This window comes from Dendrobates tinctorius, unplaced genomic scaffold (genome assembly GCF_039654945.1).
Source record: "Dendrobates tinctorius isolate UK_male_01 unplaced genomic scaffold, ASM3965494v1 ptg000120l, whole genome shotgun sequence".
Lineage (NCBI taxonomy): Eukaryota > Metazoa > Chordata > Amphibia > Anura > Dendrobatidae > Dendrobates > Dendrobates tinctorius.
In genome coordinates, this window is record NW_027361788.1 from 34,350,000 (window position 1) to 34,376,027 (window position 26,028).

Sequence of the window (26,028 nt, forward strand, 5' to 3'; positions counted from 1 at the left end):
CTATGTATAGCACTCATGCTCTTTTCACATTGTTAAATTGCACAGATCCAGCCAGTCCCACCATTCAACACCAGAGACGCTCTCACAAATCACTTAACCATCTGCTCACTCTTTCTATCCTCCTTCTCCTAGTTGCAGGAGACATTGCTCCCAACCCTGGTCCCCCATGTTATAGAAAGTCAAACCCCCCCACTGCTACACTCAGAAACCCCTCTAATCTTATTAATATTCCCTGCATGCCATCTGTCTCTCTTAATTGTGCACTTTGGAATTCTCGCTCAGTGTGTAACAAACTCTCCTTCATTCATGACTTCTTCCTTTCTAATTCTCTTAACCTTCTGGCTCTTACTGAAACCTGGATCCAGCAGTCAGATACTACCGCTGCTGCTGCTCTTTCATACGGGGGGCTACACTTCTCTCATACCCCAAGATCAGACAATAGAGCTGGTGGAGGCGTTGGTCTGCTCCTATCACCAAAATGTACCTTTCAGGTTATCCCTCAAGTACCCTCACTTGTCTTCCCTTCTTTTGAGGTCCATGCCATCAGACTCTACACCCCCTTCTCCATGCGAGTGGCGGTGGTATATCGTCCTCCCGGCCCCTCCCATCAGTTCCTGGATCATTTTGCCACTTGGCTTCCACATTTTCTCTCCTGTGACATCCCTACCCTCATCATGGGAGATTTCAACATCCCCATTGCTCTTCCCCTCTCCCCATCTGCTACTCACCTTTTATCTCTAACCTCCTCATTTGGCCTTTCGCAGCTTACTAATTCTCCAACGCATGAAGACGGAAACTCCCTCGACTTGGTCTTCTCTCGGCTTTGTGCAGTGGATGATTTTGCAAACTCCCCTCTCCCGCTCTCTGACCACAATCTTCTTTCATTCTCTATAAAGAACTGCCAGGCTGCTCAGGTCACCCCCACTGTCCAGACTTATAGAAACACACAGGCCATTAACACCCAGAAACTTCTGAAGAACTTGCAGTCTTCATTGGCCCCTATCTCCTCCCTCTCATGTCCTGATTCTGCATTGAAGCATTACAATGAAACACTTCAAACTGCCCTGGATGAATTTGCACCCCCTATAAATAGAACACCACAACGCAGACGGCGACAACCCTGGCACACGGTGCAAACACGTTTCCTGCAGCGGTGCTCCAGGTGCGCCGAACGTCTGTGGAGAAAATCCAATCTACACGAAGATTTCATCCATTTTAAGTTTATGCTTAGAACATACAACACTGCCCTTCACCTCTCCAAACAAACCTATTTCAACACCCTCATCATCTCACTGTCCAATAACCCGAAACGTCTCTTTGACACTTTTCATTCTCTACTCAATCCAAGAGTACAGGCCCCAACCACTGAGCTCCGAGCTGACGATCTGGCCAATTACTTCAAAGAAAAAATTGACCAGATCCGACAGGAAATTATCTCCAAATCCCCTCATACCATGCACTGTCCTCCCTCCCCCACTGCATCTAACTCACTCTCTGATTTTGAACCAGTCACAGAAGAAGAAGTAAGCAGGCTCCTTGCATCTTCTCGCCCAACTACTTGCACCAGTGACCCATTTCCGTCACATCTCCTCCAGTCCCTTTCCCCTGCTGTCACCCCTCACCTAACTAAAATATTTAACCTCTCTCTCTCTTCTGGTATTTTTCCCTCCTCATTTAAGCATGCCATCATACATCCACTACTTAAAAAACCATCCCTCGACCAAAACTGTGCCGCTAACTATAGACCTGTCTCTAATCTTCCCTTCATCTCTAAACTCCTGGAACGCCTGGTCCACTCCCGTCTTATCCGCTATCTCTCAGAAAACTCTGTTCTCGACCCTCTCCAATCCGGTTTCCGCTCTTTACACTCCACTGAAACTGCCCTCACTAAAGTCTCTAATGATCTGCTAACAGCTAAATCAAATGGTCATTACTCCATGCTAATTCTCTTGGATCTCTCTGCAGCATTCGACACTGTGGATCATCAGCTCCTCCTCACTATGCTCCATTCCATTGGCCTCAAGGACACCGTTCTCTCCTGGTTCTCCTCCTATCTCTCCGACCGCTCCTTTACTGTTTCTTTTGCCGGTTCCTCCTCTTCTCACCTTCCCCTTACTGTTGGGGTTCCTCAAGGGTCGGTTCTAGGCCCCCTCCTCTTCTCCTTGTACACTGCCCCTATTGGTCAAACAATCAGTAGATTTGGTTTCCAGTACCATCTCTATGCTGATGACACCCAATTATACGCTTCTTCTCCTGACATCACGCCAGCCTTTCTAGAAAACACTGCCGATTGTCTAAACGCTGTGTCTAATATCATGTCCTCACTATATCTGAAACTGAACCTGTCAAAGACTGAACTCCTTGTGTTTCCCCCCGCTACTAATGTACCTACACCCGACATTGCCATTTCCGTCTGTGGTTCCACTATTACTCCCCAGCAACATGCCCGCTGTCTTGGGGTCATACTTGATTCCGAGCTTTCCTTTGCCCCCCACATTCGATCACTGGCTCGCTCTTGTCATCTGCACCTCAAAAACATTTCTAGAATTCGACCTTTTCTTACTTTTGACTCTGCAAAAACTCTTACTGTTTCTCTTATTCATTCTCGTCTCGACTATTGTAACTCTCTTCTAATCGGTCTCCCTCTTACAAAACTCTCCCCTCTCCAATCTGTCTTGAATGCTGCAGCCAGGATCATATTCCTCACCAATCGTTACACCGATGCCTCTACCTTGTGCCAGTCATTACACTGGTTACCCATCCACTCCAGAATTCAGTATAAACTTATTACCCTCACCCACAAAGCCCTCCATGGCTCAGCACCACCCTACATCTCCTCCCTTGTTTCAGTATACCACCCTACCCGCGCCCTCCGTTCTGATGATGACCTGAGGTTAGTATCCTCAATAGTCAGAACCTCCCACTCCCGTCTCCAAGACTTTACACGTGCCGCGCCAATTCTTTGGAATGCACTTCCCAGGTCAATACGATTAGTCCCCAATCCCCACAATTTTAAGCGTGTCCTGAAAACGCATTTATTCAGACTGGCCTATCGCCTCAACACATTAACCTAACCTATCCCTGTGTGGCAGAGCCAAAAATTTTACCATAACCAGGTTCCCAGCATCATGTTCCCACATGCTTTATGCATCCATTAGCCCTCTGTGTCTGTACTGTTACACACTTAACATTATGGCTGGTCCATACAATCAGGGCAACTGTTACCACCCACCTTTCGTGTCTACCTCTTTCCTCATAGACTGTAAGCTTGCGAGCAGGGCTCTCATTCCTCTTGGTATTTGTTATAATCTACTGTATGTGATTATTGTTATGCTGTAATGTCTATTGTCTGTACAAATCCCCTCTGAAATGTAAAGTGCTGCGGAATATGTCGGCGCTATAAAAATAAAATTTATTATTATTATTATTAAGTAGAATGAGGTGTACTCTGGTTGGAATTCAACTGACACTGGAATGGAATGGCTGTCAGACATGTAGAGAGGCTGATTTTTATAAAACTGTGCAGTGGTCTCTTAATTTTTGCCAGAGCTGTACATATAATGGTCGGGGAGGGGCTTCTAATTAAAAGAAATTATTTAAGGTGGAGAAGTGGATTTTTCTAAGAATAAATTGTCACAATTTGCTGTCATATACTTATAGTAAATATTATAATTCTATTTTATTTTTTTATAGCCCCTTAACCCAAATCCCGATAGTCGGTGGAATACTTACTTCAAAGATAATGAGGTGCTGCTGCAGATAGACAAGGATGTGAGGTAAGCAACATGGCCCCTGATTTCTTGCAAAAAAAACAGCACCACACCTATGCACAGGTTATGTGTGCAAATGTAGCTCTGTAGCTCATTCATTTTTCACTTCAATGGAGCAGAGCTGCAATACCAGACATGACCTATAGGAAGTGAAGGCACTGTTTTGTTTGTTTGTATGGTAGAAAGAAGCAGGCATGTATTTTTGCCTGTTTTATTTTCTGTTGCTATACAGGGTTTGTATTTGAGCACCACTTTAACTGTTTCAGGCGGCTATGCCCTGACTTCTCATTTTTCCTGAATCCCACGGAGTACCCCTGCCAGTTAATAATGGATCCAGAGAACGAGTACGAAACCCTGAGGAAGCGGGTAGAACAGACCACCCTAAAGTCCCAGACTGTAGCGAAGAACAGGAGTGGCCTGACAAATGTAAGGAGCGATCCCGCCTATCCGACCAGTCGGTCTGCATTGTGATCGAAGTCTTGCACTCTGCCTTGGGTGAAATTACAGCATATACGTAACTCTTTACAATGTAGCTTCATTAACCCCTTCCTGATATAAGATACACTATTAAATTATTTTTTTGGGACTGTGTGTTGCGGACTCAGGAACTGAGCCTGCACCATATCTGGGAGATGCCGGCTGTATAACTGCAGAGGCATGACTGAGCTAGCTTTGATTACTTAGAGTATAATCGTAGCACAATAAACAAAAAAGAGCTGCAGAAAAGCTATAAAAACAAAAATGGAATAGAAAATCCAAATGATTGCAAATATAATGTCTCTGATGACTGCTGTTTAACCATTTAAATGCTGCTGTCAGTCTCTGACACCGATATTTAAATGGACTGGTTGTCATTTGCGTTCATATATCAGCTCCCAATGGCCATCTGCAAAGGAGAGCATCCCTTTCCCTATATACTGCAACACTGTAGTATTTCACTATATACTGTAAGAGATCAAAAAATTGTAGGGTCAGTTCGCCCTAGGATCGAGTAAAAAAAAAAAAAAACAGCATCTACACTGACAGTGCACACACTATGGCAAGCCATTGAAAGATTCTGTGTCGAGCCTGTAATGATGGGCCTATTAGTCTGCACAGAATATTGCACACACTCTGTATACTCAGAAGGTTTTTTTTGTCTTATACCAGGTGAGTTCTCCACTAAAGGCATCAGCTTCTCATTCGCTGAGCGACATCGAGCCTTTGCCCAGCGGCTGTGAGGCACATTGGGAGGTGGTGGAGCGAATCCTATTCATTTATGCCAAACTGAATCCTGGCATAGCCTATGTACAAGGCATGAACGAAATAGTCGGACCCATCTATTACACTTTTGCCACAAACCCTAACAGTGCTTGGAGAGGTGAGGCCAGAGCTAGAGTCACAATGCCCTATTAATCTTGTAAGGTGGCCGATTATGAGGACCATGTAATGTTTGCTCTCATGTACCCCTGTAACCAGAGCATGCCGAAGCTGACACCTTTTTCTGCTTCACTAATCTGATGGCTGAAATTCGGGACAATTTCATCAAGAGTCTAGATGATTCCCAGTGTGGAATAACAGCAAAGATGGAGCGTGTTTACTCCACCCTGAAGGAGGAGGATGTAGAGCTCTACATCAGGCTGGTGAGTAGATCACAGAATTTCCTACGCCTTTGATCCTTCATGATCACCCGTGCTCTGTGGGAAAACTTGGCAGCATGTGTTCATTTTCCCTGCAGTGCCTCCACAGGTTCAGCGAAGCATTACACCAATCCTATTGAACTCAACGGTTTGTAATAAATGAATGAGATAGGTCGCCAAGAGCAAAAGAGGGTTTTTATACATGTCGTACGCTCTGGGGGTCCTAAATTGGATACTGACTTACAGTGGCTTAGCCTGGGGTTGCGGAGAAGGCACAAGGGCGGTTGTCATGGGCAAAAAATTCTTCCAAACACAATTGCTTCCTGCCCACTTTCTCTCTTATAGGCTATGCCTAAAAGACGAAAGCATCCTGGTGCAATGGTGTTGGCTGCGTTGCATCATCTGTGCCAGCCCGTTCTGTGTGGCGGGGAGAAAATAACTCGGTTGCCCAGATTAGGAGAGTACATATATTTTTTTTTATGATGGTGGCGCATAGCTGGCTTTATTATTTTTTGGGTGGGCCTTTAGGGGCCATCATTACTTTTTTAATTGGGCCCTAATGGGGCATTAATATTTTTGTAACAGGGGCACTCGAGACATTATTTGTTCTATGGGGGCAGTCAGATGCCGTTATTACTTGGCTCAGGGGAACAATACTTACCTTGCCGCGGGCACTGACAACTCATACTTCGCCACTGCTGACTGCCAAAACTGCTCTTGTAATTCAGCTGATGGAACCTGCAAGGTTGCAGCGAGGAGTCTCCGTTCTTCGCATCTTCTCAGGGGTATTCTCCCAGATTCTTTTAGAAGCAATTCCAGTAATCCTATTGGCAAATTCCTGACAAAGCAATTCTCTAATATTTGTGAAGTGGTTCCTTAACGCTTTCTTTCACTATGCCATTTGCATGTGCACTTTACTGAGGCCAGCTGAGTGAGGTTAGAAAAACATGGCCGGTTATTTTCTAAAATGGCGCTACACCTGTCAAAAGGTTGTGTTTAGTATTGCTGCTCCGCTTTATTGAAGTGACTGGGTCTCAGATGTAATACCAGACATAACCTGTGGACAGGTGTGGTGCTGCTGTGCCTTGATCAACTCTTTTAACTCTTTATTGTGGGGTCACCTATCCCCATTATCTACTTACAGCAAGAACAGAACATCAAGCCTCAGTTCTTCGCCTTCCGCTGGTTGACATTACTCCTATCCCAAGAATTTGTGCTGCCCGATGTCATACGGATTTGGGATTCGCTTTTTGCAGATGAGAACAGATTTGACTTCCTGCTTAAGGTCTCATGTGCGATGCTGATGTAAGTAATGTGATCCCACTGATGTATGTAATATGATCCTGATCCATTCTAATGGGGATGAAAGTGCCCCGTTCTGATGGACGGACCACCACCAATGTAAAAATCCTCACCCATCCTATGAATAGGGAATATGTTGTTTCAACTGGATGCCCCCTTTAATGTGCAATCTCTATCCACATGATAGCTCTCTCCCCTTACTCCATCTTCGTTCTTTAAGTGGGTTCCCATTATCTTGTCCATGTCAACTCTGACTTGGGTAATCTAGTCACCCTAGCCAAGTTGTAGAGCCTAGTCAGAAGTTTCTGTTATGATGTGTATTGTTGTGAATTCGCTTTCTGGCCTACTTCTGGTTACTACTGAAGATAGTGGAGCTGGTCATATTGCGAGTTCTCTTTCTGGGCTCCCTCTGGTGGTTACTGGAGGTAATGGAGCTGATCTGATTAACAGAGGCTTGCCACCTGATAATGAGGAGGACGATTGGAGATCTGGGGTTTCAGACTAGATTTAAGACAGCCGACTCCCTCTATCCCTGCTGGTAATTTTTTTTTTCCTGCTTCCTGAGGTCTTAGTTTCCAGCTCAGTCCCTGCATGCTCCGCTAAGTTTTCTTTTGCTATTGTTCACATTTGATCTGGTTTTGTCTATTTCAGTTTTGTGAGGGTCAGCCTTTTCCGGCTGGGGCTGTGCTGAATCACCATCCATATGTTTCTGCTTGTGCCAGTTTGGTTTTGTCCCTTATTAGATTGGCCTCTTTTTGCTCTGCTTTCAGAATATACCAGAGTGCTGATATAGTGGGCGAAGTCGTGCGACTTCAGTATTTTTTCTATTAGACATGTTGGATATTTTTGCAGGGTTTTTTGCGTGATTGCAGACAGTGTCTTTCCTTTCCTGTCCTGTCTAGTTAGTTTGGGCCCCATCGTTTGCTCAGTCCATTTTTCTACCTGCGTTTGTGTTTTCATCTTGTCTCACCGACAATATATGTTTGGGGGCTATCTATTTCTTTGGGGTCTGCTCTGGGGCAGTTTAGATTTCTCCTTTCTTTCTTTAGGCTTATTTAGCTCTCCGGCTGTGCCGAGGCATCTAGGATCATCGTAGGCACGCTCCACGGCTGCTGCTAGTTGTGTGGATAGGATCAGGGGTCTGCAATCCGCTTAGTTACCAACCTCTCTGGTTTTCTGTGGCTTAGCCTGGTCTTGCTCTCCTCCTCTGTGACCCAATCATAACAGTGTGTGCTCGAACAGATCCTGTGCATTATATTTAGAAATTAACTTTTTCTCTAGTCACCTTCCACGATAGCCACCTTGGAGGTTGTCTCCCCGCCCTAATAGGGGACAGGAACACAAAGAGGCTAAATAACCCTCCCCTTCCTGCTACCTCAGTGTTTTTCCTGTCCCCTATCGGGGCATGAAGAGGTCACAAGGGGCTGCCGTGGCCAGCGAGCGGAGCCCCTATATACTTACAGAGCTGGGCAGCTGAGGTCGGGGGGTTCGCCTCTCCTCCTCCATGCGCTGCTCCTGTCTCCACCGCGGTGTGACTCGGGACATGGCTGCCCCTCCCGCGCCCTCCGGGGTAAAGCGGGGCGGTACGGTGCCTGCCGGGGTCCTGCACAGCTCCCCGGCTTCCTCCTTCCTCCCAGCTCCACATGGGAGTCAGGGCGGGTGTGTCAGAGGGGGCGGGCAGTCGACCGGAAGTGACAGTGACGCGCACTTCCGGTTTGCGGCCTCCGGCGTCCTAGGAAGGGGAAACGTGCGCCGGCTCCCGGGGAGAACCGGGAAACAATCACAATGGCGGCAGGGGTCGAGCATATCCTCCCCAGGGACCAGGGAGGAGCACCAGGAATGAACGCCCCAATCACCCTTAAAAGGGTGCAGCAGCTCCAGGTAAGCGCAGAGTGTGTGTGCAGAATGGACTGTGAGAAGCCCTCAACTGCAGCATCTGCGGAGCTCAGCGTTCCCCCTCCTACAGTGAGTAGCGGGGCTGGTCCCTTGCCTGTCAGACGAACTGGTGGCACAGGTCTGAGTAAGCTTTCTCTTCTCTTGCAGGAAGACAAAGCCTCTGCCCCTAAAAACCCCCGCAAGTGTGGTATATGTGGTGCCAAGTTTCCTTCTGATTACAGAAAGAAGTTATGCCAGCCATGTACACAAAATATACTGCGTACCGAGCAACCCTCCCTGTTTGACAGTATAAAGACTCTCATTAGACAGGAGGTTCAGACCTCCATAGCAGCCCAAACCCTGGCCCAGGGCCCTGCCCCAAAGAAGAGGAAAAGGGCACCTATAGAAGCCGACTCAGACTTAGGAGAAGTCCGTTCCTTGGAGTCGGAGGAGATTTGGGAAGATGAGGGCTCCACGTCCACCTCCAGCCATGAGACAAAAAAATACTATTTCTCCTTGGAGGATATGGAGGAGTTAGTTTCCATGGTAAGAAATACCATGGGATTGGAGGAGGAGGTTAGGCTCTCAGTCCAGGATGAGATGTTTGGAGGGTCGAAACCCAGAGGTAGAAAGGGTTTCCCGATTCATGAGGTTATACAGGATTTAATAACTCAGGAGTGGTCCTCCCCCGAGAAAGCACTTACGGTGCCCTCTGAGCTAAAAAATCGGTTCCCCCTAGAAGGAGAGAGTTCCATTTGGGAGATCCCTAAGATAGACGTCCAAGTGTCTAAAGTGACTAAGAAGACGTCCTTGCCCTTTGAGGATGCCTCCCAATTGAAGGATCCGATGGATCGCAAAATAGAGAGCCATCTTAAAAAGTCCTGGGAAGCCTCTACGAACCTGCTCAAAGCAAATATTGCATCCACCTGCGTAGCCAGATCGTTGTTTTTCTGGCTAAGTACGTTGGAAGATCACCTGTCGGGGGGCACTCCAAGGGAAGAAATCTTAGACCAGGACAGTAGCCTGTTGTCTTTTGGAGGATTGACAGGACTGAAAAGCAGTGACTCCCGGGTAGGGGGTCGACTCACACAGTTTTTCGCCCAATGGTAGGCCACGACCTTGAACCAGTGGGTCCTGCACACTATACAATTTGGGTTAAAACTTTTAGTTCGAGCACCCCCCCCCCCCCCCCCCTTGCATGCCCTAAGGATTGCCCCAGCACATTGCCCAAGTCTGCAAAAAGTTCTGTGGCTTCAGTTAGAAGAACTGCTACGGGAACAAGTGGTCTCGTATGTGCCTCCTCAGGAGGAGGGCAGGGGACATTATTCTTGCCTGTTCCTGATAAAAAAAAAAACCTTCAGGAAAGCACAGGCTCATTATAAATCTAAAACCCCTGAACCACTTCATCAGGTACCGTCGATTCAAGATGGAGTCAGTAAGATCAGCGATTCCTCTTTTTGGACGAGGCTGGCAGATGGCGACAATAGACCTAAGGGACATGTAAAATCGGCCCTCTGGTGGTGGCTGAGCTACCGAAACCTGAGGCGAGGAGTAACCTGGGATCAGCTTCCTCTAAAAATACTATGCACCGATGCCAGCCTGAGGGGCTGGGGAGCCGTAGTCGAAGATTCATACTTCCAGGGACAATGGCCCCAGAACATAAAGGCTGGATCTTCAAACCTAAGGGAGCTGACGGCAGTGGAAGAGTCACTGAAGGCCGCAGCAGCCCTTGTCAAGAACCATCATGTCCGGATATACTCCGACAACGTGACCACGGTGGCATTTCTCAGGCATCAATGGGGCACAAGGTACGCCAGCCTAAAGGAAGTAGCAGCAAGGATCTTCCTCTGGGCAGAGAAGCACCTGTTATCCATTTCCGCGGTACACCTGAAGGGGTCGGAAAACATCCAGGCAGACTTCCTGAGCAGGAAAGACGTCCATCCAGGAGAATGGTGTCTGAACCAAGAGGTGTTCCAGGCTCTAGTCTCAAGATGGGGAGATCCAGAAGTCGACCTGTTCGCGAATGCACAAAATACAAAGGCTGCAACCTAATTCTCCCTCAGTACCACGTACGGAGCCAGGGGGACGGATGCATTGGCCTATCCATGGGTCTTCAGACTGGCCTACGCTTTTCCCCCAATCCCGATGCTGGCAAAGACCCTACAAAAGATCAGGGCAGATGGAGTCAAGACGATCCTGGTGGCTCCGATGTGGCCAGGACGAAGCTGGTACAGCGCTCTGTTGGACATGGCCCAGGAAGGTCCCTTGCTATTACCCCAGAAGACCGACCTCCTTTTTCAAGGTCCGTTGGTACACCCGGACCCAGCCAAGCTATCCCTAGCAGCCTGGTTATTGAGGCCAACATTCTGAAGGCCAAAGGGTTATCGGATGAGGTAATCCAGACCCTTCAAAAGAGTAGAAAGCCGATAACGAATGCAATCTATGGGAAAATATGGAAAAGATTTTCCTCCTGGTGCCTCCCGAAGGTCCCTGACCCCGCCCATCCAAATATTGCCCAAATACTAGACTTCCTACAGAAAGGGTTAGATCTAGGGCTTACTCAGAGTACGTTAAAGGTACAGGTATCTGCCCTAAGTGCCTTTTTTGACCAAGACCTAGCCAAACACCGCTGAGTCAAGCGGTTCATGATAGCAGCAGGCAGGATTCGCCCTTCGCTCCCTAGCCGGGTTCCCCCCTGGGATCTTAATTTAGTGCTTAATAGCCTAACACAGGCCCCGTTTGAGCCCCTGTCAGAAGTTCCATTAAAAATGCTGACACTCAAAACAGTGTTTCTTGTGGCGATCACATCAGCTAGATGGGTGGGGGAGCTACAGGCCCTTTCAGTACAGGAACCTTATCTACTACTCAATTCAGATAGTATAGTACTACGCCTAGACCCCTCCTTTATGCCCAAGGTGGTGTCAGACTTTCATAGAAGCCAGGATATCGTGTTGCCTCATTCTGCCCAAATCCTCCTAACCCGAAGGAAGCGAAATTTCATACCCTGGATGTTCGCAGGGTAGTTCAACGTTACCTCGAAGCAACCAAGGATTGGAGAATTGATCAGAACCTGTTCCTTCAGTATTCAGGAAGAAATAGAGGGAAGAAGGCGGCAAAAAACACGATGGCGGGCTGGATCAAGCAGTCCATCTCTCTGGCATACTCTGCAAGACATCTCTCTCCTCCGGAGTCGTTAAAGGCCCACTCCATTCGGTCAGTCGCTACGTCCTGGGCAGCAAGGGGAAATACGTCTTCGGGGCAGATATGCAGAGCGGCCACCTGGTCCTCTGTGCACACCTTTACTAGACACTATAGACTGGATTTCAATAGGGATCTGACGTTCGGCAGACGCGTCTTGCAAGCCGTAGTCCCTCCCTAAAAAATTAACGTTGGCATGACTCCAAGGTGGCTGTTGTGGAAGGTGACTAGAGAAAATAGAATTAGACTTACCGGTAATTCGGTTTCTAGGAACCTCCCACGACAGCACTAATTTCCCTCCCTATATGATATATTTACCTGATGATTCCTGCTCTACTGGCGGTAACTATTCATGCTAGTATGTTCAGAAAAAACACTGAGGTAGTAGGAAGGGGAGGGTTATTTAACCTCTTTGTGTTCCTGTCCCCTATTAGGGCGGGGAGACAACCTCCAAGGTGGTTGTCGTGGAAGGTTCCTAGAAACCGAATTACCGGTAAGGCTAATTCTATTTTTTTAATTAACCCCTTCACGACCAATGACGCCACATAGGCGTCATGAAACCTGGTTCAAATCTGACCAGTGACGCCTATGTGGCGTCATGACTTCAAAGCCCCCCTGCGGGTCGGGTGACCGGGGTCACTGAAAGGTCACCCGACCCGCAGATACAGGGGGCTTTGTAATTCACCACAGGGGGCGTGGCTTCGCCCCCACGTGGCTACGATCGCTCTGATTGGCTGTTAAAAGTGAAACAGCCAATCAGAGCGATAGAAATATTTCATCAATGAAAATTGATGAAATATTACAATCCAGCCATGTCCGACGCTGCTGTAGCATCGGACATGGCTGGAGACACCGATTCCACCCCCCCACCGGCGATCGCCCCCCCGCAACTGAATGACAGCGGCGATCTGCCGCCGCTGTCATCATCTGCCCCCCTCCCATTCCCTCTGCTCCCCGCCAGCCTCCAATCCCCCCCTCACCCCCCCGGTACCTCCTGAGTCCCCCCGTCCCTCCTGGTGTCCCTCGGGTCCGGATGATGGGCGCCGCCATCTTTGAAAATGGCGGGCGCATGCGCAGTGCGCCCGCCCGTATCTGCCGGCTGCAGATTCCATTCTTTCATTTTGATCACTCTCACAGTGATCAAAATGAAAGAAAAAGTAAATAAACCCCCCGATTATCACCCCTATAGGTAGGCAGAACTAATAAAATAAAGAAAATATTTTTATTTTTATTTTTCCATTAGGGTTAGGGTTAGGGTTGAAAAGAGGGTTAGGGTTGAAAAGAGGGTTAGGGTTAAAAAGAGGGTTAGGGTTGAAAAGAGGGTTAGGGTTGGAAAGAGGGTTAGGGTTGGAAAGAGGGTTAGGGTTAGGATTGGAAAGAGGGTTAGGGTTGGAAAGAGGGTTAGGGTTGGAATGAGGGTTAGGGTTGGAAAGAGGGTTAGGGTTGGAAAGAGGGTTAGGGTTGGAAAGAGGGTTAGGGTTGGAAAGAGGGTTAGGGTTGGAAAGAGGGTTAGGGTTGGAAAGAGGGTTAGGGTTGGAAAGAGGGTTAGGGTTGGAAAGGGTTAGGGTTGGAAAGAGGATTAGGGTTGGAATTAGGGTTAGGGTTGGAATTAGGGTTAGGGTTGGAATTAGGGTTAGGGTTGGAATTAGGGTTAGGGTTGGAATTGGGGTTAGGGTTATGGTTAGGGTTGGGATTAGGGTTCGGGGTCTGTTGGGGTTAGGGTTATGGTTAGGGTTGGAATTAGGGTTAGGGATGTGTTGGGGTTAGGGCTGTGGTTAGGGGTGTGTTGGGGTTAGGGCTGGAGTTAGAATTGAGGGGTTTCCACTGTTTAGGCACATCAGGGGGTCACCAAACGCGACATGGTGCAACCATTGATTCCAGCCAATTTTGCGTTCAAAAAGTTAAACGGTGCTTCCTCCCTTCCAAGCCCCGACGTGTGCCCAAACAGTGGTTTACCCCAACATATGGGGTATCAGCGTACTCAGGAAAAATTGCACAACAACTTTGGGGGTCTAATTTCTCCTGGTACCCTTGGGAAAATAAAAAATTGGGGGCTAAAAAAATATTTTTGTGGAAAAATTTTTTTTTTTAATTTTCACGTCTCTGCGTTATAAAGTTCTGTGAAACACTTGGGGGTCCAAAGTGCTCACCAGGCATCTAGATAAGTTACTTGGGAGGTCTAGTTTCCAAAATGGGGTCACTTGTGGAGGGTTTCTATTGTTTAGGCACATCAGGGGCTCTGCAAACGTAATGACGACCGCAGACCATTCCATCAAAGTCTGCATTTCAAAACGCCACTACTTCCATTCCGAGCCCTTACGTGTGTCCAAACAATAGTTCCCCCCCCCCCCCCATATATGGGGCACCAGCGTACTCAGGACAAACTGTACAACAACTTTTGGGGTCCAATTTATCCTGCTACCCTTGTGAAAAAAAAATTGCTGGCTAAAAATCATTTTTTTTGAGGAAAAAAAAATATTTTTTATTTTCACGTCTCTGCGTTATAAACTTCTGTGAAGCACTTGGGGGTTCAAGGTGCTCACCACACATCTAGATAAGTTCCTTAGGGGGTCTAGTTTCCAAAATGGGGTCACTTGTGGGGGGGTTCCACAGTTTAGGTAAATCAGGGGTTCTGCAAATGTAACATGATGCCCGCAGACCATTCCATCAAAGTCAGCATTTCATAATGTCACCACTTCCCTTCCGAGCCCCGACGTGTACCCAAACAGTGGTCATCCCCCACATATGGGGTATAAGCGTACTCAGGACAAACTGGACAACAACTTTTGGGGTCCAATTTATCCTGATACCCTTGTGAAAAAAAAAATTGCTAGCTAAAAATCATTTTTTTTTTTTTTGTGGAAAAAATTTTTTTTTTTATTTTCACGGCTCTGCGTTATAAACTTCTGTGAAGCGCTTGGGGGTTCAAGGTACTCACCACACATCTAGATAAGTTCCTTGGGGGGTCTAGTCTCCAAAATGGGGTCACTTGTGGGGGGGTTCCACAGTTTAGGTACATCAGGGGCCCTGCAAATGTAACATGACACCCGCAGACCATTCCATCAAAGTCAGCATTTCAAAATGTCACTACTTCCCTTCCGAGCCCCGACGTGTACCCAAACAGTGGTCCCCACCCACATATGAGGTACCAGCGTACTCAGGACAAACTGGACAACAAATTTTGGGGTCTAATTTATCCTGGTACCCTTGTGAAAATAAAAAATTGCGCACTAAAAAATAATTTTTTGAGGGAAAAATTTTTTTTTTTATTTTCACTGCTCTGTGTTATAAACTTTTGTGAAGCACTTGGGGGTTCAAAGTGCTCCCTACACGTCTAGATAAGTTCCTTAGGGGGTCTAGTTTCCAAAATGGGGTCATTTGTGGGGGAGCTCCAATGTTTAGGTGCACAGGGGCTCTCCAAATGCGACATGGTGTCCGATAACGATTGGAGCTAATTTTCCATTCAAAAAGTCAAATGGTGCTCCTTGCCTTCCGGGCCATGCCGTGCACCCAAACAGTGGTTTATGACCACATATGAGGTATCTGTGCACTCAGGAGAAATTGCTCAACAAATTTTAGGATCCATTTTATCCTGTTGCCCATGTGAAAATGAAAAAACTGAGGCTAAAAGAACATTTTTGTGAAAAAAAAGTATTTATTTTTTTTACAGATCAATTTGTGAAGTACCTGGGGGTTCAAAGTGATCACTATGCATCTAGATAAGTTCCTTGGGGGGTCTAGTTTCCAAAATGGGGTCACTTGTGGAGGAGCTCCAATGTTTATGCACACAGGGGCTCTCCAAACACGACATGGCAACCGCTAAATATTCCAGCATATTTTCCATTCAAAAAGTCAAATGGCGCTCCTTCCCTTCTGAGCCGTGCCGTGCACCCAAACAGTTGTTTATGACCACATATGAGGTATCGTTGTACTCAGGAGAAATTGCCCAACAAATTTTAGGATCCATTTTATCCTGTTTCCCATGTGAAAATGAAAAAATTTATGCTAAAAGAAAATTTTTGTTGGAAAAATTAAAATGTCCATTTTTTTCTTTCCACATTGCTTTAGTTCCTGTGAAACACCTGAAGGGTTAATAATCTTCTTAGTAGTTTTGAGTAGCTTGAGGGGTGCAGTTTTTAGAATGGTGTAACTTTTGGGTATTTTCTGCCATATAGACCCCTCAAAGTGACTTCAAATGTGAGGTGGTTCCTAAAAAAAATGGTTTTGTAAATTTTATTGTAAAAATGAGAAATCGCTGGTCAACTTTTAACCCTTATAACTTCCTAACAAAAAAATATTTTGTTTCCAAAATTGTGCTGATGTAAAGTAGACATATGGGAAATGTTATTTATTAACTATTTTGTGTCACATAACTCTCTGGTTTAACAGAATAAAAATTCAAAATTTGAAAATAGCAAAATTTTCTAAATTTTCACCAAATTTCTGATTTTTTGACAAACGCAAAAATTATCAACCTAAATTTACCACTAACATGAAGCCCAATATGTCACTAAAAAACAATCTCAGAATCGCTAGCGTTCCTGAGTTATTACCTCATAAAGGGACACTGGTCAGAATTGCAAAAAATGGCCTGGTCATTAAGGTCAAAATAGGCTTGGTCATGAAGGGGTTAAACTAAAAAAATTGCATTAAAAAAATGATGCCTTAGTGCAAAAATTAAAAGAAAAAAAATTTAATTCGAAATAAACATGTAAATTAAGTAATAACCTATAGTTACCCACAAGTTTCACCCCCAAAAAAGTATGACTCATCCCGTAAAAAAAACAATGTGGCTAGGTGTGTAGCTATCATCAGATGCGACCACCACCAATCCTGAGAAAGGGGCTCTGAAGAGCCCATTGCATGACCTCCATTCGTTCATTCTCTGTGGGACTGCTGGCCATAGTTGAACACAGTGCTGTCTATCTCCAGCAGTCTCATCAGGAATACCTCAGAGCCCCAATCTGAGGATCGGTGGGTTCCCCAACTGATCCTCAATTTATTGATCCATTGATGTTCATTGATCTGGATTCCCTTTTAAGGCCGGGGTCACACTTGCAACTGCAATGCAAGAAACTCGCGCATCAATACCCGGCACTGCCGCCAGTACTCGGGACCGAAGAGCTCAGCTACATAGAAATACATGTAGCCGCACACTCCGGTCCCGAGTGCCGGCGGCAGTGCCGGGTATTGAAGCGAGAGGCTTGCGAGAGTTTCTCGCATTGCAGTTGGAAGTGTGACCCCCGGCCTAATGCCAAAAATGACTCAAAAATCCAACCTCTGGGTAACTGTACAGAATTTGGCTCCAAGAACTTGTACTTCCTCTCCTGGGAGTTATCCATCTGATTTCTGCTTCATCTGATTTGTACTTTAATTCTGTTGTAGATTAATCCGTAACCAGTTATTAGAAGGGGACTTCACAGTAAATATGAGGCTGCTCCAGGTGAGATCATCACAAAAGGGAACGGTGAATTAAAATAAAATGCAAAATATACATAAGAGATATGAGATCTTATACATGTTTGTTCACATCAACCTAGGATTACCCACTCTCAGACGGGGATGTTCTTCCTATCTTGAAGAAAGCCAAGGAACTTCAAGACTCCAAATAAGATCCTGCATTACAGTCACTGTTCTCTTGGATCCTTCCAGTATGCCCAACTTCTGGACAAGAGCTGATGCTAGAGGTCCGCCGCTTCCTTCCCATGTTACATGGACATGAGTCTTGCCTTGTACACTCCTGCCCGGAGCCGTATGGACATTGATATCACAACGAGTATTATGCTGGGATTTCCTGGTGCTCATTCGTGCCTATGTTCTGGCCTCCTGGTGACCAATTAATGCACTAAAGACCTATGACACTGAAGGAGCTTTCCGAATACCTGTATCAGTATTTGTCAGGCGATGGAAGACTGTTATTGAGGACGCTTGTAGCACCCAGCCTGACAAGGGAAAGCCCACAGTGTGACAATGCTGCCTCTCGGCTTAGGCCCTGGTGCCTGAGACACCCAATAGTTACCTAAGTGTTTAGTACTGTCATATTGCAGAGAAATGAAACTGATTTTATGTTGTGTTTGCCAATCAATTATTTTTTGTGAGTTTTATTATTTTTGATTTTTTTTTTTCCGTCCAATCTCATTTTTATTTCAAAGCTTTTTCCATTTCAAGAGAACCTTACATTTTCTTACAAATGTGTAGTTTTTTTTTACCCTAGGTAAATGCCGCTGTTCTCCTGAATCCGGTGTTTTTCTTTTGATCCTGCTCCTCTCCATTCCAGAGATATGGCCTCTTCTTCTCTTTATATAACTCTAGTCTTGTTTTCCAAGTGAGCGTGGTCATCGCATCCACATATAGAAGTTATAGACCACACCCACTTGTATAAAAAGACTAGATTTACACTTATTGAAGAGAATGTCATAGCTTAGGAATGAAAAGTTGCAGAAAGAAAAGAAAAACGACACTGCATTCAGGAGAACGGCGGTATTTATCTAGGGTAAAAAAAATCTATGTCAAGGAACACGCCGTTATGAATGTCTTAGCATGGCCATTGATGGACTTTCCTAGTAATATGCTACCAATGTCCCATTATTGGGTGTCACGTTTATTTGATCCCCTTTCCTAGAATACAAGGAAAGCTCAATGACTCTTCTTTCTACTTCATTTTTTTACTCACTACAGAAGGCTGTTTGGCAACCATCATGGCTACCATTACTAGCCTAACCTATTTGAGGCTCCTAAATGACCCTGAACCACTTTTCTATCTTATTGCCTTTGTTGTAAGCAATTGCCATTCAGGAGTCCAGAAAGCTGAGCAGTAAAGGCGATGTTTCTGAAGGGGGTCTTTAGTCTGAACACTCGGCGATCAGCAGAAGGCTATGCTCTATTATATATATTGCAATGACCACTAGATGCAACATTTAATATTACATGCCACCATTCTGAGTAGTGCATAGTTTGGTGCAGGAACCACTGATAGCTGATCCCTGGCTCAGGAGTGGGATCCTGAGTAGTAACCCGCCTCTTTGATGTCCTCCTAAGGGGCAATTAGCTCAGGTTAGAAGACACATCAGTCGAGGCGGGTATTGCGATAAGAGCATGGTCCTTTTTTCATGGATCTGGGAAACTGAACTTGTTTGGTTTTGTTTTATGGGGGACAATTCTTCAGTGTAATATTGCAAAAAAAACTATATTAGCGGGTACAAATTTCACTGGAGGACTAGTGCGTCATGGTTTGTAATGGAAACCATGGCCTAGATGTGAGCAGAACCTTCGCCAGTCAGCAGCTATAACATGGATCTGGAAACCACCGCCACTGTGCTTTGGTTATGCTGCCTTCTTGTCTCATGCTGAAAAGAGAGGCATCATTTTCCTTCTAATTCCTCAATAAATGAGGTCGGCACAGATAGTACTATCTTCCTCTTGTAAATGAGGTACACAAATAAGTCTCCCCCCCCCCCCCCCCTATAAATTTAAGTAGGCACGGATAGTCCTGTCTTCCTTGGTAAATTAGCTGTATGCGAATACTCGTTCCTCCCCCTATAAACAAAAGACGCACAGATACACACAAAAAAATTGTCTCCCACCTCTAAATGCATTAGGCACAGATAGTACTGTCTTCCTCTGTAACTGAGGTACACAAAAATACCTTGTGAATTCCTCTATAAATGTGGCAGCCAGATAGTGCTGTGTATCTCTACAAATGAGGATCCCACAGATTCTTTTCAACAGAAAATGTTTGATGTTTTTTTTTTATGTTAGTCTCCTAATGGCTGACCATGCATGATCCCAATTGGTACCCGGTAGTGATGAGCGAACGTGCGTGGATAAGGCGTTATATGAGCATGCTTGTGTGCTAGCGGAGTGTTTTTGGCATGCTCAAAAACTATGTTCGAGTCCTCGCGGCTGCATGTCTCGCGGCTGTTAGACAGCCACAACACATGCAGGGATTGCCTAACAGCCGCGGGGACGTATTTCTCGAGCATGCCGAATATATTCTGTTAGCACCCAAGCATGCTTAGATAATACCTTATCCGAGCAAATTTGCTCATCATCACTAGTACCCAGTGATAATTGTATTCCAGCAAACATAGTGAAGCACCATGGACCTACTGGGTAAAAGCAGCATTCATCTGCAGTTTACATGCCGGTTTTGCCATTTTTTCCTCAGATCAATAAATTAGAATATCTGGGTAGAGTCATCTATGTTACATGAGTTGTTATGCCATTAAATATCGGCACCACAAAACCTCCCGCGATCGAGCAACCTCACTGATTAATGTAGATTGAGGACTACGACTCCTGCCCTCTTCTGGAATTCATAAGGGAATCTGTACTATGGGACCTTTTTTTAAATACCTGGAATTATGTTTAGATTTGATTTTTTTTTTTGCATTAATATTTGCCTCTGTGATTTTTGTCCTTATTCTGTGTATATGTTTGGTCCTTGGTGTGGACTGTGGCGCCGCGACATGAAATGTACAATGTGATGATGGGAGCCAATAAATTAATTTCTGTTCTCTCGTCTGTTAATTTTGCTGCTGCCGAAAACAACGATTCTATCTTCACGTTCAACTTGTTCGTTGGCTGATCACTGCCATGTTTATGTGGCACAATGATGGGGACCGATTACCAGTCCATGTAAAAGGGTCTTAAGATTGGCCAGGAACTTATCAATACCTACCTCTGCGCTAGAGTTCGGGAATTAATTTGCCGGTGAGGGGTTCCTTAAAGATGGGACAGTCCTGGCAAATTCGGGTAAGATGAGGAGGAGAAATCTGAATGACATTTGTAGAGCGGCAGTGTGAGGGAGATGGTAAGACAAATGGGGGGGGGGGGTGTAAGTGAGAATAATGGAGAAGATATAATAACACCACGAGTAGAGGTTGCCGGGTTTTGCCCTTTGGGTGACTGAAAACCGCCTTAGTGTAAAGATAAGCCAAGACTTATCACCATTTATCAATACTAACAGAAAACAGGTCTAGTTCCACAAAGCAACCAAGAATTGACACCATTTATCAACACTGTCAAAGAGAGAAACAGGCATTTCGACCTATATCAACGAATCACAGCTCAGCTTAATTTCTGAAACTGGTCTGGAAAAATGTAAGCTGCATTGTGATTGGTTATTATGGGCAACAACACTCTGTCTTTATACACTTGAAGGTAGATACTGCGCGTGACTCTTAACAATTCCAGGTTCACTTTCCAATGTCAGAACCTTATGTACAGGCTGGGGCAATATACACCTCTGGCAAAAATTAAGAGACCACTGCAAAATGTTCAGTTTGTCTGATTTTTCTCTTTTATAGGTATACTAGCTGAAGAGCTTGGCGCTGCCCGGGCATAGTAACTAACTACGGTTAGTTATAACAAATTATAATGATTATATATATATATATGTAAAGCTGAGTCTATATCCCCGCCCACTCCGCATAGCCACACTCACTATAATATCCCACATCGTCCTGTCAGCCAGATCCACCGGACTATTACCACTAATATCCCACATCATTCCGTCAGCCAGAGCCACCGAACTACTACCACTAATATCCCAAATCATCCCATCAGCCAGAGCCACAGGACTACTACCACTAATATCCCACATCATCCCGTCAGCCAGAGCCACCGGACTACTACCACTAATATCCCACATCATCCCGTCAGCCAGAGCCACCGGACTACTACCCCTAATATCCCACATCATCCTGTCACAGCCACCGGACTACTACCCCTAATATCCCACATCATCCCGTCAGCCAGAGCCACCGGACTACTACCACTAATATCCCACAAAATCCCGTCACAGCCACCGGACTACTACCCCTAATATCCCACATCATCCCATCAGCCAGAGCCACCGGACTACTACCACTAATATCCCACAAAATCCCGTTAGAGCCACTGGACTACTACCCTTAATATCCCACATCATCCCGTCAGAGCCACCGAACTACTACCCCTAATATCTCACATTATCCCGTCACAGCCACCGGACTACTACCCCTAATATCCCACATCATCCCATCAGCCAGAGCCACTGGACAACTACCACTAATATCCCACATCATCCCGTCAGCCAGAGCCACCGGACTACTACTAATATCCCACATCATCCCATCACAGCCACCGGACTACGACAACTAATATCCCAGATCATCCCATCACAGCCACCGGACTACTACCCCTAATATCTCACATTATCCCGTCAGCCAGAGCCACCGGACTACTACCACTAATATCCCACATCATCCCATCAGCCAGAGCCACCGGACTACTACCACTAATATCCCACATCATCCCGTCAGAGCCACTGGACTACTAACCTTAATATCCCACATCATCCCGTCAGCCAGAGCCACCGGACTACTACCACTAATATCCCACACCGTCCCGTCAGCCAGAGCCACCGGACTACTACCCCTAATATCCCAGATCATCCCGTCACAGCCACCGAACTACTAACCCTAATATCTCACATTATCCCGTCACAGCCACCAGACTACTACCCCTAATATCCCACATCATCCCGTCAGCCAGAGCCACCGGACTACTACCACTAATATCCCACATCATCCCGTTAGAGCCACTGGACTACTACCCTTAATATCCCACATCATCCCGTCAGAGCCACCGAACTACTACCCCTAATATCCCAGATCATCCCGTCACAGCCACCGGACTACTACCCCTAATATCTCACATTATCTCGTCACAGCCACCGGACTACTACCCCTAATATCCCACATCATCCCATCAGCCAGAGCCACTGGACAACTACCACTAATATCCCACATCATCCTGTCAGCCAGAGCCACCGGACTACTACCCCTAATATCCCACATCATCCCATCAGAGCCAACGGACTACTACCCCTAATATTCCACATCATCCCGTCAGAGCCACCAGACTACTACCCCTAATATCCCACATCATCCCGTCAGAGCCACCGGACTACTACCCCTAATATGGAGGATGGGTATATGGGAACTGGATTATTGGTGAGAGGGGGGATTCATTTCTGTCATGTGCTCTCTGCTCCTTTCCGGGGGCAGACAATGGCTGGGAGCTTATGTTCCCAGGGATGCTAGATTTCTCCCACCATGGCAGTGTCTGCTGAGGTGTTGTCGTGGAGTGAGAAAACTATTGCTCATAGCAACCAATCACAGCTCAGCTTCTTTGCTTAGTGATTGGTTGCAAGGAAAACTTTTGGGGTCCAATTTATCCTGTTAGCCTTGGGAAAATAAAAAAAAATAGCGGGCTAAAAAGTCATTTTTGAGGAAAAAATAATTTTTTATTTTCATGGCTCTGCGTTTATAAACTTCTGTGAAGCACTTGGGGGTTCAGAGTGCTCACTACACATCTAGATAAGCTCCTTGTGGGTTCTAGTTTCCAAAATGGTGTCACTTGTGGGGGGTTTCTACTGTTTAGGCCCATCAGGGGTTCTGCAATCGCAACATGATGCCCACAGAACATCCTATCAAAGTCTGCATTCCAAAATGGCGCTCCTTCCCTTCTGAGCTCTCCCATGCTCCCAAACAGTGGTTCCCCCCCAAATATGGGGTATCGGTGTACTCAGGACAAATTGCACAACAACTTTTGTGGTTCAATTTCTCCTGTTAGCCTTGTGAAAATAAAAAATAGCGGGCTAAAAAATCATTTTTGAGGAAAAAAGATGATTTTTTATTTTCACTGCTCTGCGTTATAATCTTCTGTGAAGCACTTGGGCATTCAAAGTGCTCACCACACATCTAGATAAGTTCCTTCGGGGGTCTAGTTTCCAAAATGGGGTCACTTGTGGGGGAGCTCCAGTGTTTAGGCACACAGGGGCTCTCCAAACGAGACATGGTGTCAGCTAACGATTGGAGCTAATTTTCCAATCAAAAAGTCAAATGGTGCTCCTTCCCTTCTGACCACATATGAGGTATCGGTGTACTCAGGAGAAATTGCCCAACAAATTTTAGGATCCATTTTATCCTGTTACCCATGTGAAAATGAAAAGACTGATGCTAAAAGAAAATTTTTGTTGGAAAAATTAAAGTGTCCATTTTTTCCTTCCATGTTGCTTTAGTTCCTGTGAAGCACCAGAAGGGTTAATAATCTCCTTGAATGTACTTTTGAGTAGTTTGAGGGGTGCAGTTTTTATAATGGTGTCACTTTTGGGTATTTTCTGCCATATAGACCCCTCAAAGTGACTTCAAATGTAAGGTGGTCCCTAAAAAAAAAATGGTTTTGTAAATTTTGTTGTAAAAATGAGAAATCACTGGTTAACTTAAAACCCTTATAACTTCCTAACAAAAAAAAAAGTTTTGTTTCCAAAATTGTGCTGATGTAAAGTAGACATGTGGGAAATGTTATTTATTAACTATTTTGTGTCATATCACTCTGGTTTAACAATAAAAATTCAAAATTTGAAAATTGTAAAATTTTCAAAATTTTCGCCAAATTTCCGTTTTTTTCACAAATAAACGCAAAAATTATCGGCCTACATTTACCACTAACATGAAGCCCAATATGTCACGAAAAAACAAACTCGGAATCGCTAGGATGCGTTCCTGAGTTATCTCATAAAGGGACACTGGTCAGAATTGCAAAAATTGGCCAGGTCATTAAAGTCAAAATAGGCTGGGTCATGAAGGGGTTAAAGGCTTTTTTTTACCTTTACATGACTTGAGCCCTGCCTCTAGGAGCCTGTTACGAACTGTTCTGGCCGTGCACTTCACCCCATTTGTAGGTCATTTGATGTCCTCCTGCGGCTGCTGAGTGACATTCAAATAAGATGACGGTCATCCCAGTCAGTGGAGAGTCGTTTTCGCCATCTGCCGGTTTGTAACTTCGTTGTCCCTAATGTCTGCTGCTTGACCTTGTTGTAATGGACTGCCATCTTAGAAATTTTAAGGATGGAGGCAACATGACGCTCACTGTATCCCTCTGCTAGTAAAGGCAGAACTGAGCCCTTCTTTTTCTTACTCAAGACATTTCTATTCACCTCCTTTGGTTAAAAGTTATTTTTTCATTCCTATTACCTTTGGGATATTATGAGCAATTGTTTTGCCATCCAGCCTGTCCTATTGCAAGAGGATTGTGAACACCACAGCAGGGTTGTTGATATACTGTCCTTCGTTAAATAAGATTTGGTTCAGGTGATCATCTAACCAGAAGCACATTAAGTAGAATGAGGAGTACTCTGGTTGGAATTCAACTGACACTGGAATGGAATGGCTGTCAGACATGTAGAGAAGCTGATTTTTATACAACTGTGCAGTGGTCTCTTAATTTTTGCCAGAGCTGTAAATATGGCAGACCAGGAAAGGAAAACATCTATGGCAGAATCTACACTGCTGACGGGACAGCAGGGGGCGCTATTTTGACTAGGTTTATGACTGCAGGAGGCGCTATTTCAACATAGTCAACGTTAATTTTTGTCCCATGTTTTTAACAACTAAAAGTATCATAATCGGTCCTAATAATGTTACAGACTACTTTGTTTCAAATATTATTATGACCATTAGGACTTTTCTTTCTATATTTACCCTTTTGTTGCCCCCCATGACATATCAGTACAAAAGCAGCAACTCGAGCTAGCTCTAATTGCTGCTGTTTAACAGCGGCACCAAAGAGTTGCGATCCCAGAATAAGCTCCGTTCCGGTGTCCCTCTCATCCATGCAACATGATTAGGGGAACCAATAGTTCACATGATGCCAGGGGCGTTTTGAAGGCTCCTATCGCCACCATCTTGATACTCCTGCAAGTCTCAAGTTTGGCTTGTTATAGTCGCTTTCAATATACAGTGGGGCAAAAAAGTATTTAGTCAGTCAGCAATAGTGCAAGTTCCACCACTTAAAAAGATGAGAGGCGTCTGTAATTTACATCATAGGTAGACCTCAACTATGGGAGACAAAATGAGAAAAAAAAATCCAGAAAATCACATTGTCTGTTTTTTTTTCATTTTATTTGCATATTATGGTGGAAAATAAGTATTTGGTCAGAAACAAGCAATCAAGATTTCTGGCTCTCACAGACCTGTAACTTCTTCTTTAAGAGTCTCCTCTTTCCTCCACTCATTACCTGTAGTAATGGCACCTGTTTAAACTTGTTATCAGTATAAAAAGACACCTGTGCACACCCTCAAACAGTCTGACTCCAAACTCCACTATGGTGAAGACCAAAGAGCTGTCAAAGGACACCAGAAACAAAATTGTAGCCCTGCACCAGGCTGGGAAGACTGAATCTGCAATAGCCAACCAGCTTGGAGTGAAGAAATCAA

General features: G+C 45.3%; 1 protein-coding gene across 2 annotated transcripts in view; it reads left to right on the forward strand.

Annotated features, from left to right (window-relative positions):
• Positions 1 to 20,279, forward strand: part of TBC1D13 (TBC1 domain family member 13) — a 36,781-nt gene extending 16,502 nt beyond the window's left edge. Inside the window, exons 6-12 of one of the 2 annotated variants that reach the window (XM_073541133.1) lie at positions 3,694 to 3,776; positions 4,037 to 4,196; positions 4,920 to 5,130; positions 5,229 to 5,392; positions 6,534 to 6,694; positions 17,150 to 17,207; positions 17,305 to 20,279. In XM_073541133.1, the coding sequence (XP_073397234.1) occupies positions 3,694 to 3,776; positions 4,037 to 4,196; positions 4,920 to 5,130; positions 5,229 to 5,392; positions 6,534 to 6,694; positions 17,150 to 17,207; positions 17,305 to 17,376 (909 nt within the window). In that variant the 3' untranslated portion in view covers positions 17,377 to 20,279. Of the gene's footprint in view, positions 1 to 3,693; positions 3,777 to 4,036; positions 4,197 to 4,919; positions 5,131 to 5,228; positions 5,393 to 6,533; positions 6,695 to 9,916; positions 12,258 to 17,149; positions 17,208 to 17,304 lie in introns of those variants that run through there. The other variant, XR_012219621.1, reaches the window with a different exon arrangement.
• The last annotated feature ends 5,749 nt before the right edge of the window (positions 20,280 to 26,028 follow it).